General features: G+C 44.7%; 1 protein-coding gene and 1 pseudogene across 1 annotated transcript in view; both read left to right on the top strand.

Annotated features, from left to right (window-relative positions):
- The window catches only part of Sycp2l (synaptonemal complex protein 2 like), a 151259-nt gene extending 150099 nt beyond the window's left edge, over positions 1-1160 (top strand). Inside the window, 1 exon segment of the mRNA XM_045136368.1 lies at positions 1065-1160. Coding sequence (XP_044992303.1) covers positions 1065-1160 — 96 coding nt within the window.
- A 321-nt stretch (positions 1161-1481) lies between these two features.
- Positions 1482-3209, top strand: LOC123455607 (annotated as a pseudogene).
- The last annotated feature ends 10283 nt before the right edge of the window (positions 3210-13492 follow it).

Below are 13492 nucleotides of genomic sequence, written 5' to 3'. Positions count from 1 at the left end.
GTCTTGTGGTCAAAGACAGGACTCTAGGGAGAGGGAAGAAAGAGGTGACAAGTGTCAACTTTACAGCTGATGAAGCAGAAGACAAAATTATTCACTATGACTACACATATGTGAGCAAGCCAATGTCTTTGCCAAAATGTTATATCAAAATGAGGGAAACAGCCAAGCATGGTGGTGCACGCCTTTAATTCCAGCACTCGGGAGGCAGAGGTAGGAGGATCACCATGAATTCAAGGCCACCCTGAGACAACACAGTGAATTCCAGGTCAGCCTGAGCTGGGGCAAGACCCTACCTTTAAAAGAAAAAAAAAAAAAAAAGCAGGAAATAAAGTGAATGTGAGGCTCTGACCTCTCCTTCTCAGAACTGAGCAGTGTTGTGCACTCACAGGTCCACTTTGCCTGTTATTCTGCCTCCTGGAAGTAAGAACTTTTTATGCATATTACATTCTTTTTCTTACTATACATATTTCTACTCATTAGGCAGTAGAAAACATGTTCTGGTATAAAATGCTCCTGAGTAAACACACTCACATTATGCCTCCTATAATTAGGACTCTTTATAATTACTGTACAAGAATTTATTTAGTATTATTGAATAACATGCACTCCAAGGGCATTCCTAGCTCTGTAGTTTAAAGAGATAATGACAGTGAACTTATAGATCAAACAGGAAGAACTGACATGCTCCTACACTGAATTATTCCTCTATAAACATGATGGAGTATTTACAAAGAGCAGCAATGGCACTGAGCCTCCCGACCTCCCATCCCTCCTGCTCTTAGCTTCTGTTCCATGGTCTCAAAGCAGGGAGGCACAGTGACAGATCTGTCAAGATCGCCAACCAAAGACCAGCAACCAGCATATGTGGAGTTATGATGACTTCGAAACCAAAGTACAAAACTCAAGAAGGATTTTGACATAGATTGGCTTTTTGGAGAGAGGTTTTGGGAGAAGCCTGGTGAGTCTATTCTAGGCAAATGTTCAAATTTCCCACCTACATATTCCACAGAAATTGTTAGGCGGTCCTTCGTCTGTACCTGCATCCTGCATCCACCCTGCCCCAGGGGAAGGTCCAGCAGTCCCTGGATGTAAAGCGGGCAGTGTGGGCAGGCAGCACAAAGAGGCTTCCAGGCTTTAGCATCCTGGACTTCCAGGCTTGACTCTGACACCAGGGAGAGCACACTCTCAGGTAAATGTTACCTCTGGGCGTATCTTGATCTCCTCTTACCATCGGTGTGGCTGGGAAGGTTAAGTGATTCCCTGGTTGTAGAACTGTCCACATCAACTCTGGACACAAAGCAGACATGAACAGAGTCTTCTGTCATCTCAAATTCCTCACCTTGCAGGGGTTCAATCTGCCCCTCCCCTCTCAAGCATGCTGGCCACACTGAGCTACAGCCCCGGCCTAAGCATCATGTTTTATAGTTTGCTTAAGAAGTTATTCATGGACACATGATGAGTGGGGGGCGCCAGCACTGGGCATGGCGGAGGCAGACCCCGAGTCGGATCAGATCCGTCTGAAGTGTATCCGTAAGGAAGGTTTCTTCACAGTGCCACCAGAACACAGGCTGGGGCGATGCCGGAGCGTGAAGGAGTTAAGAAGCTGAACCTCACTGGTGAGGGCACCTATGGCATAGTGTATCGGGCCCGGGGCACTCAGACAGGTGAAATTGTTGCCCTGAAGAAGGTGCGGATGGACAAGGAGAAAGATGGTATTCCCATCAGCAGCCTGCAGGAGATCACACTGCTCCTGCGTCTCCACTATCCGAACATCGTGGAACTGAAGGAGGTGGTGGTTGGTAACCACCTGGAGAGCATCCCCCTAGTCTTGGCTTACTGTGAGCAAGACCTGGCCAGTCTCCTGGAGAATATGCCAGCGCCCTGTTCTGAGGCCCAGGTCAAGCGCATCATGCTTCAGGTGCTTCGGCACCTTCAGGACCTGCACAGCAACCTCATCATGCACAGGGACGTGAAGGCCTCAAACCTGCTCATGATGGATAGGGGCTGTGTGAAGACAGTGGACTTTGGTCTGGCCCGGGCCTACGGTGTCCCAGTAAAGCCAATGACCCCCAAGGTGGTTACGCTGTGGTACCAAGCCCCTGAGCTGCTGCTGGGAACTACCACACAGACTACCAGCTTCGACATGTGGGCTGTGGGCTGCATCCTTGCAGAACTACTGGCTCACAAGACCCCCCCTCCCTGGCACGTCTGAGATCCACCAGATTGACTTGATTGTGCAGCTGCTGGGGATGCCCAGTGACAACATCTGGCCGGGCATCTCCAAGCTGCCCCTGGCTGGCCAGTACAGCATAAGGAAACAGCATTACAACAACCTCAAGCACAAGTTCCCATGGCTCTCAGAGGCTGGACTGTGCCTGCTCAATTTCCTCTTCATGTATGACCCCAAGAAAAGGTACAGACCTAACCTACGGGCCCCTACATGCCTCATAGGAGAGGACACGGACCTCTCTCTGTGCAAGGACACCTTGAACCCAAATCCTTAATACTTTTTGTGGTTGGGGGGAGGGGTGTCCTAGGGCTTCGTGTGTGCCAAGCAAGCACTGTACCAGAGTGTACCTCAGGTCAACTGGAATCTTTTGAAGATGGTTTCTCAGAGGATGAGCTATAGGTGTCCTTATCCCAGACACAGTAGACACTCTGCAACTAGGTGTCCAGAGTAGATTCTGCTCTCTTGGGTATTAGAGACACTCTGAGCTTCCTATCAGTTTCTAGGTCCCAGACTTCAAGTTATTGGAAGTTGAATTGAGGGCTGTTGAGGCCGAAGTTTCCACTAATGGGATATTGTTCTTCAGGGCAACAGCAGGGGACTGCCTGGAGAGCTCCTACTTCAAGGGGAAACCCCTACATGAGTTTGCCAGACCCCCTTCAAGCTTTCCTCTTTGAGGGCTTGGCCAGCACTTTTGTAAATGCCTGTGCAAGAGGGACACAGGCATGTTGGGGACACACAAAACAGTCACCAGGGAGGAAGGACTAGCCCAGTGCATGCCCAAATGAGGCACCCCACCATGACCTGGAAGCCTATTGCCTGGGAAGTCATTCCCCAGCACAACACTGAGATGCCCCTCTCCCACAGCCTGCGAGCCAGAGCTCATGCCCACCTTCCCCCACCACTGCAATACGAGGGCTGCCCCAGCAGCTGTTGAGGGGCAGAGCAAACGATGCAAGCCCTGAGGGCGGGCCCAGCACATTCCTGCGCATCTTCGTGAATCATCTATCAATAGTGAACTGAGAGGTCCAGCCTGTGCCCTTGGCTCCCCCAGCTGACTCCTGGCTGTTTGCTGTGTGCCCAGATACAGCCAGGTGATGCTTGGTAGGACCTCTATGTCTGGCCACCTAGGAGGGACTGGGCAGCATCTTGCCTGTTACTCTCGGTGGGTGGTGATCTTATCTGATGGTGAGAACCTGCTTCTGGGAAGGAAGTGCTGAAATGTCCACTGTCCCAACTCACACTTCCTGCTTGGCCACCCAGGGCTGCTTAGGACAGATAGACTGTAGTGAATTGGTAGGGCTAGTGGGGCTCTGGGGGGGGGGGGGGAGGAGGAAACTATGTAGACGGAGGACAGCCATGACAGGGTATTGGAGACTCCCAGAATGAGAGTCCATGGCTCACGCTCAAGAAACAAGTGGTTGGCTCCTGTACCAGGGGTGAAGAGATTAAAAAGTCTTCCTAACAAAAAGAAAAAAGAAAAAGAAAAAGAAAAAGAAAAAGAAAAAGAAAAAGAAAAAGAAAAAGAAAAAGAAAAAGAAAAAGAAAAAGAAAAAGAAAAAGAAAAAGAAAAAGAAAAAGAAAAAGAAAAAGAAAAAGAAAAAGAAAAAGAAAAAGAAAAAGAAAAAGAAAAAGAAAGAAAGAAGTTATTCACGGATTTGAAAGATGGCTCAGCCCTTGAGGTGCTTGCCTGCAGGCAAAATCAGGGTTTGCTTCCCCAGTATCCAATAAAGCCAGATGCACAAACTTGTGCATGAATCTGCACGTCATTTGCAAAGTCTAGAGGGGCTGGTATGCCCCACTCACTCTCCATGTCTCTGCTTGCAAATAAAAAGGCTATTTTTAAGAAGAAAGTTATTCATACCACAACCTCTACTTTCTAAAGTACTTTAAAAGTCTCTCTCTCTCTCTCTCTCTCTCTCTCTCTCTCTCTCTCTCTCTCTCTTCCTCTTTTATTTTTATTTATTTATTTATTTTTGAGATAGGGTTTCTAGCCCAGGCTGACTTGGAATTCACTATGTCATCTCATGGTGGCCTTGAACTCACAGCGATCGATCCTACCTCTGCCTCCTGATGCTGAGATTAAAGGCGTGCACCACCATGCCTAGCTCTAAAAGTCTCATTTTTATTTAGGTTTTTGAATGGTCTGGAGTGGATTTTTGAGTGTAGTGTCAGGTAGAGATCTAGCACTGGCCCACCCTGTTCCGTAGTCTTTCCACTCTCACATGAACGCATCTTCTCCAGCAGCCAGGCCCACGCCTGAACCAGACTTTCTCCTTCTCCTCATGGACCTCGTTGTCTCTTTAGGACCTTCCACATTATTATAGGAAAACCGAGATGTTTTCCTCCTGTAAATGCCAGTGGACTGATCTGTTCCCTGCTCTGACTGTGTCATCTGCTTGGTGTTAGAATGTAGTTGCATTGATGAAGTTCAAGCTCATGAGGCAAGTTCCCATCATACTATTAACGTTACAGAGCTTAGTCTCCAAACATCTGTCCAAACTAATTTTCACTCTTTTTAGTCAATTTGGACAAAAGTTTTGCCCAGAGTATTAAACAGTGAAAGAGACTGGGTGGAAGTGTCTGTATAGTGACACAAAAATCTATGGTTAAACCCTTAATTCTTTCATACTGTATGCATGAGGTCAAGGCAAATCTTGGGAACTGTGGCTGTCACATATTCTCATAATGAACAAAGGACAATCACATACCCTTCAAATGATAACGAAGTACACAGTCTTCAAGGTCCTCTGCTGCCAGCCTGCCTGGCCTGCATCAGCACTGTGCTCCAGGAAGAAGTATGCTAACTGGGCTGACTTATAAAATGAGACTCCTCCAAGCAGTAGAGATCCCAGCTTTGCAAGTAAGCACCTTTAACTGCTAAGCCATCTCTCCAGGCCCTAGACTTTTCTTGGGTCAGTGATTCCTTGGTTCAAGTCATTTAAAAAGAACATATTAACTTGGGGAAATGTAGTAAAAATGATAAACTATCACTATAATAAGACTCTCATTCCAGTCACTTGAATATCTAATTAATTTTTTTTGCAAGCACAAAGAGAGAAAATGAGAATAAGAATGAGAATGAATAGGCATAACAGGGCCTCTAGCCCCTGCAAATGAGCTCCAGATACATGCATGTAAAGCCTGGTGCACAAGAAAACGTCAAAAATAGGAAGTCCAGAACAACTAAGTTTCCAAAAAAATGTACATTTTCCCAAACATATATATTGTGTATGATATATATCACAATTAAGAAACCTGACTCTAGTTAGTTTCCTTAGTTTACATAGTCTTCTATTATTAAAAATCAAATTACTGCAAAAAAAAAAATCCCTGTGCAAACTCCAACAAATGAAAAGGTTAAAAAAAAGACTTAAGGTGTAAAACATTACTCTTTAAATAATTTTTCTTTAACAATGTGCTTTTAAAAAAAAGAAAGTCTATCCAGGGATAGAGGGATTGCTTAGCAGTGAAGTGCTTGCCTGTGAAGGCTAAGGACCCTAGTTCAAGGCTCGATTCCCCAGGACCCATGTCAGACAGATGCACAAGGTGGCACATACATCTGGAATCTATTTGCAGTGGCTGGAAGACCTGGTGCACCCATTTTCTCTCTTCCTCTCTGCCTTTCTCTCTCTGTCGCTCTCAAATAAATAATTTTTTTAAAAAGCCTATCCAATTTCTGACCATAATCTCGAATCCTGCCTCCACCCACGAAAGCTGATTTCCTCTCCCTGCTCTACAGTGGCCTTGCTGGCCCTCTGACAAGCCGCTCATTGGAGATCCTAGTTGAGATTTATTAGCTGACTCCCCCCACCCCTGTAACATAGGCATGGATCTGTTTGTTTTCTCCACTGATGGATTCTAAACACCTAGAACTATACCTAGAATTTGAATAAATATCTAAGCAAATATGGGGCAAGCATCTGGAGTTCATTTGCAAAAGCAAGAGTCCCTGGCATGCTTGCTCGCTCCCTCTCTCTCCTTGTAAATAAATAAATAACTCACTAATGCTAATAACTCCTCCTTTTCCTTCTTCTTTAAAGGGATGGGGGCACACTCTCCTGTTGCTATTGTCCACCTTATGTTGGCCAGGGGTGATGTCCACTCTCTGCTCAAGCCATCGTTTTCCCCCGCCCCATGGAGCTTCCCCTCGAGCCTGTAAGCCAAAATAAACCTCTTTTTTTCCCAGAAGCTGCTCTTAGTTGGGTGATTTCTATGAACAATGTGAATCTGACTGCAACACTCCCATCAGCTGCTTTGGTCAGATGTTTTGTCCAGCAATACTTGCTTCTTCTGCATGGAAACCAGGAATACACTGACTTTGGTCCCTTGAGGCATTATGGAGCAACACAAATGTGGGGGTGAAGACTGAAGAGATGGCTCAGCAGTTAAGGCACTTGCAAAGCCTAATGACCTGGGTTTAATTCCCCAGTACCCATGTAAAGCCTGACGCATAAAAGGATGTGTACATCTGAAGTTTATTTGCAGCAGCTGGAGGCCCTGGCATGCCCATTCTCTCTCTCTTCTCTGTATGTCTCTCTGCTTGCAAATAAATATTTCTCTTAAATGTGAAAAAAGCCAGGGATGGGATACCTCCAGTGAGTTGTTGGCCAGGGAGGTCCCTGATGCCCCCAAAACATTATAGGCCATTGTCGAGGTCCTTGGTTTCCCACCAGAAATAGATGGTAAGACCCTATTGCTGAAGACTCCACATACTTGGGCTGCAAGGCCACTGAGAAATCCTGCTGGAACCAAGCTGATAACCTCCTCCATGTAGATCAGCTGACAGAAAGCTGGAAGAAGCCATTCTACATGGAGTTCAATGGGAGAAAGAGATACCACCAGTGAAGATACTCAACAGTAGACACTGCAAGTCTTATAAATGGCCAGCCAGGCCAAATGAGCCAACAGGTGCAATAGTGGCACATCTGTCATGATGGAAACCAACTGCCCTCCAATTGGACTAGAGGCCCGCTCCATGGGATGGAATATATCCCTGATACTGAAAACTTAAAACAGGGTAGTCATGAGCCCTTGGGGTGTAACATCTGCTGATATCTGGAAAAATGTATATACTATGCTTATCAAACTGCCCAGGAAGCACTTCTCTTAATATTCATACACTTATATTAACGCTACTCTCACTTTGGGTAGAGAATCTTCTCTTTTCAGATGGCAGTGACTTTGGGATGACTTAGAAGGTATCATAGTGCTGGAAAGAAGTGACTGGAGCACTGAGTAATATCTCGATCACACCTTCCAAGGCTCAGGGTCTAATGAGGAAGAGGTAGCGGAAAGAATGTAAGAGCCAAAGGAAGGGTAGGACTCTATACAATGTGCTCCCTCCAGACACAAAATGGCCTGGATATCTACGACCTCACAGTGCCTGACACTACCTACACAAGACCATCATAAGAGGAGGAAAAGATCATGACATCAAAATAAAAGAGAGACTGACTGAGATAGGGAGGGGATATGATGGAGAATGGAATTTTAAAGGGGAAAGTGGGGGGCGGGGGAGGGAGGGTATTACCATGGGATATTTTTTATAATCATGGAAAATGTTAATAAAAATTGAGAAAAATTAAAAATAAAATTTAAAAATGTGAAAAAAAAATAATAAGGGGATGGGCTGGAGTTTCGAAGCTCATCCCAACCAGTGCTGTGTTACACATGAAAAGGGTGGACAAGGTGTTAAACCACACCATAGTGTCTGTTAATGAGCATGATGGGCTCTGACCAGGAGTTCTGAAAGCTATGCTGTCTGGTTCAAAGGACCCCCTTGGCTTCATTGTCCACCAGCCCCTTACCGCGACTTCACTCTAGCCAGCCTGGCCTGTTCCAGTCCCAAGCACATAAAACCTGGCTTCTTGTTTGCCCCTCTGTGTCAGCCTCTTCGACCACTGCCTCCTCCAAGATCACAGAAAGCTCCTGACTCACTGCGTACTTTGCTGTCACCCACATGTAAAGGCATCATCAATTTCTATTCGTCTGAACCCAAAGACAAGTAAAAAAAGAAGCAATGTGCACCCATGCACTCTCTCCTCATTATCTCTAACACAACACGCACAAATCTAGTTATTTGCTATTCTTGGGTTTTATGAGGAGTCAGTGGGAAAGACAGGGAATGGAGGGAAAGACAGGGAATGGAGGGAAAGACAGGGAATGGAGGAAATATTTTCCTGTAGGATAGACATTTCGGGGCTAAGGCATTAGACTAAGCACTCTTAAGAAGTTCAAGACAGGCAATTTGAGGCAGGTGGTTGGACAAATAGCTGAGGCTTAATCTGATTACGTGGAGCTCTTAGGATTGCCTAAAGCTGTTACTCAAAAGCCATTCTCTTTTTATGATATAAGGGTGTTTGCAGAGAGAACTATTCAGTAAGAGAATGGCTTTGAAATAAGAAATCTATGAACTATGTTTCAGATTTTCATTTTTCATCAATTAATAAAATTTCATGTAGCCTAAAGTATCCAAAGATGAATTTTCTTTTTGCTCTTCTCAGAATCTTTAATACTAAAATCAAAATCCATTTTCACAGAGACATAAGGATTAAAAATGTAAATGCATTAGGCTAGTGTACTTTATTTATTTTATATTTTTATTTATTTATTTGCAAGCAGAGAGGAAGGTAGAGAAAGAAAGAGAGAGAATGGGCACAAGAGGGCCTCTTGCCACTGCAAATTAGAGATTCATGTGTCACTTTATGCATCTGGCTTTGCCTAGGTACTGGGGAATCCAACCCAGGCTGTCAAGCTTTACAAGCAAGCACTTTAAAAAAATATTTTAGTTATTTATTTATTTGCAAGGACAGAGAGAAAACGAGAGAGAGAAAATGAGTGTACTAGGACCTCTCACCACTGCAAACTAACTCCAGAGGTATGCACCACTTTGTGCATCTGGCTTTATGTGGGTACTGGGGAATCATATGCAGGTCATTAGGCATTGCTGGCCTAACCATTGAGCCATCTCTCCAGCCCACAAGCAAGCACTTTTAGCCACTGAGCTCTCTCTCCAGCCCACTGAGCTAACTAGCTACATAAGATAGTTTGTAAAATTCTCTAATTCAAGCATATAGAAAAGTTTATAGTAAAAATTAATATGATTAAGCTTCTGAGAGCATTGCCCTGTCTTTATTATCAGCCGTCTGTCAGCAGCATGTGTTCTGGTAGGGCTGTTATGTCATTCTCTGTTATTATAAATGTTTTACAAATGAGAACACTAAAGCGCACACAAGTGAACACCTTAGTGAGACATGGAGCAAGACACTGGGCCCAGGAGCGTGTAATCAGAAGGAAAGCTTTCTTAAAGCTAACATATTAAAATAAACTAAAAGAGAGCTGGGGAGATGGCTTAGCAGTTAAGGTACTTGCCTGAAAAGCCCAAGGACCCAGGTTTGATTCCTCAGGACCCATGTAAAGGCAAATGCATATGGTGGCACATGTGTCTGGAGTTTGTTTGCAGCTTCTAGAGGTCATAGCAACCCATTCTCTCTGTCTATATCTGTCTCTACTTTTTCAAAGAAATAAATTAAATTAAATATTTTTAAAATAAGATAAAAGAACTGACATACTAGCTGAACTCCTATATAACCTTATTACCAGGCTCTCAGCCTCATATAATTGACCTTCCTAAATGATATCTCTTTCTCAAATATCTATCCATGCTCTATTACCTTAAAAATCTTGGAAAAATGCCTTACCCTCAGATTAAATGTTTATCCAAATCTGACCTGAGGAATGGGGAAAATGCTCAGCGGTTCAAGGCACTTGCTTGCAAAGCCTGTCAACCCAGTTCAATTCTTCGTGCCCATGTAGAGTCAGACGCACAATCTGGTGCATTTATCTAAAGTTCATTGGCAGGAGTAAGAGGACCTGCTGCACCCACAGCCATTCTCTCCTCTCTTCCCTCTCTCTCTTTCCTCTTTCCCTCTCTTCTCTCTTAAATATTATTTAATCAGACCTGATTGACCTCTCTCTAGCATAAAGCCTACAATTCTGTGGCCCACACAAAAAATCACTTACTGAACACCTGTTGGAGTCAGCTCCCTGTTGTTGAGCTAAACATCCAACCAGAAGCAGCTTAGAGGAGGAAAGGCTCACAGAGCTCAGGAGGAGTCCGATCAGTGGTGGAAGAGGCTGGCCACTTCCGCTGAGCTGCATAAGAAGAAACAACTGCAGCAAGCACCAATGTCCAGAGCTTGGAAGTTCTTGACACGTTTCGTGGGGCTGGACTAAAGATCTGCCCCGTGACACACCTCTTCCCCAGAAGGGCCTGCAGGAGACTCAAGCTGCAGGCACACGCTTAATAAAAATACCTGATTCTGTGGGGCCACACATTCAAACCACCACAATGCCTAACGTGTACTAGGTTCTGTGAAGACATGTCCATGAAATGCTCCCAACACAGTGTTTCTCACGTTCATCGGTCATGACATTCTGAGGCTGTACAGTAATTTCCTCTAATTGAGATGACCTGCTCTACCCCACATCTGTCTCTTCTCCCCCATATCAAAGCCCAGCGATGATACAGTACTGATCCTGGCCCTTTGAAACATCCACAGAAGAACCGTCATCTTTTGCACCCCTAGAGTACTTTGTCTCAAATGTGTGTACACTTGATTCCTGGCATGCAGATCTAAGGACCTCCCTCATTAGGTCTGGCTACACACGCCCAGCATCAGGGTGAGTACTAAAACCTGCCTGTGCATTTCTAGGTCCATGTTGCTTCTACCACATGCCACTTCTAAAGACAGTGGTTGATTTTCTCTCCCTACTGAGCTCTCTCTGGAGACAGAGACATAATCAGACCTCTGCTTCCTCAGTCCAGGTGACTTGGGCTCTTCAACTCCCTCCAGCTTGACCACAGTCTTAGCAGCATGAAGTAGTTCATGCCACAGGGTCTTGATTTGTGTTTGGCCACATGACTGGTCACGCTGTCAGACGAGGCCTTCCTACGGCAACTACAGTACAGAGACAGCGGCACACTGATGGGCTGGAGTGGTGTGAAGGCTCGTGGGTGACTTGCGCCATGTGCTTGCCCTGCAGAGACAGTGACTCTCCCCTGGACTGCACACTTCTGGAAGCAGGCACTGTCTTTCATACTTAGAGTGGTAGTACCTACCAACCACCCGTGACTGAGCATCCAGAACACAGCTGAATGCACATTGGAAGAAAGAAGACCAAGAAGGCACTTGCAGGACTCCTTAAGGAAGAGTAAGACACTCAGCACAGGAAGTGGACTACACGCCTCGCAAAAGCCAATGCAAGCTATCAGCTCACACTTGGCACTGAGAACTCAGGAACGTCACAAACACTGTTCTGTCTTACAGGAGGCAAGCACTGCTTAAGATTAGTGTTCTGTTCAGAAATTTCTAACACAAGGATGTTTCCACTTACTTTCTAAATTATGAAAAGAAAGCAACTTCTATTAAGCCTAATTCACAAACTGAACTTGACAACATTTCCCCAGCAATGGCAGGACTTGTGATTGATGCCATAACCAGGCTACTGTTTAACAGAGAAGACAGCTTACAAAATGGTCGCACTAGGCTGACTGCTATGTGCTTGTGAATTTGAAACAGACTTCTAGTAGTAAATCTCAACGACTTGTGACAGAGCCATGCCCAGAGCTTCCAGGGTGACATCTTGGGGCAAGCAGGCTGGCAGCACTCCCCACAGTGTTCCAGGAATGCATGGAGGAGCTGCTGTAGTGTCTTCAAAGGGCACACCTGATAACCAGGCACCTGCACTTGGCCATCTCCAAGTGCCAGACTCATCTCACCAGCTCGTGCTCTTTCCTGAGAACCACGTGTATATGAACCCAGGTCTTGTGTGGGAGGTGGGTAGCACTGTAGGCAGACTAATGTACCTCCAAATCAGCAGTACCAGCTGATGCCCTTCCATGTGCAATATTTAGACCAGAAAGTTACACCTGCAGTATGCTACCTCTTATGTGTGACCTTGAACAAATTCATCTTTGAAACTCAATTTATTTACCTATAAAGTAAGCACATTGCTTTAGGATTTGTTTTCTTATGAGTTAATATGCACAAAATGCAATGAAAAGCATCTGATGTTTCAACTATATAAAGGCATATTAAGGTTGGGCATGGTAGCACACACCCAATCCCAGCACTTGGGAGGCAGAGGTAGGAGGATTACTACGAGTTCAAGGCTACTCTGAGACTACATAGTGAATATCATGTCAGCCTGAGCTACAGCAAGAGCCTGTCTCGAAAAATCAAAAAACAAAAAAAAGCATATTAAATATATTAAAATAAGATATACGTTAACATAAAATAGTGTTCCTATACTTGCAATGTGTTTAAGTTATAACAAAATGCTAAAACTACCACAAATATGTATAAAGTGGTTATTTAACAAATTCATGGACCATGGCTTTATTTATGGTAAGATGTGTGCTCATTTTCAATGTCAGTAAGAAATTAATGCTAAAATTATAAATTTTCATAATGTACAAATTACATTATGAAATGCAAATACAGTTACAGAAATGTATGCTTTGATTTTGGTAAAAACTTATGATTAACTTGTGGATTTCACTATTTCAAGATAATGGCATCAGCAATATGGCTTTGTTGTGAACTGGAAGAAAAGGAGCTAAGAAAAATGAAAAATATTTTCAAAGAAAAACGTGAGAAAATTAGACAACGAACAATATGAAAGAAAAACAGATGAAGAATCCAATTTCAGACACCGTAGCCCAAAGAGCTGGTGGAATTACAGCAGCCATGGGGAGTAGGTCCAGCCTGAAAGAGGAGTCGTTTCTGTGCACGGCTGGGTTTACGGTGGCAGTGAGGCTCGGTGAGTGGAAAGAGCCCAGGAGCCGGACGACCGATGTGCTCTGTCAGTATCTGGTATACTGGCCTCCGAGCCTTGTACCTAGTGAGCAAGCAGAGTGTGGCTGGCCTGAGCTGAGCTGAGTTGTAAGGATAAATGCACACCAGAATGTGAAGGACTTCAGTTTTGAGACAAGCCTTTATTATTATAGTAAGCATTAAACTTAAAACCTACAGCCTCAGCTTTTCAAGTTAAATGTTGATGTTGAGATTCAACGTGGATCTTAAGGGCTAAACTGCCGCATCAGCCTAAGAACAGGTGACATCATCAAGTTCAATGGTTAGAATCGTTTCTGTTTCCCCCTCTCTCCTTCCTTGCTCCCTCCTCCTCCTCCCTCCTAGTCAAGGTCTCATGTGGTCCAGACTGGCCTGGAACTTCGGGTCCTCCTCCCTCTACCACCCC

Source organism: Jaculus jaculus, chromosome 17 (assembly GCF_020740685.1).
Source record: "Jaculus jaculus isolate mJacJac1 chromosome 17, mJacJac1.mat.Y.cur, whole genome shotgun sequence".
Taxonomy (NCBI): Eukaryota; Metazoa; Chordata; class Mammalia; order Rodentia; family Dipodidae; genus Jaculus; species Jaculus jaculus.
Note: the sequence above shows the minus strand (reverse complement) of the source record. Positions and strands in the feature narration are given on the sequence as shown.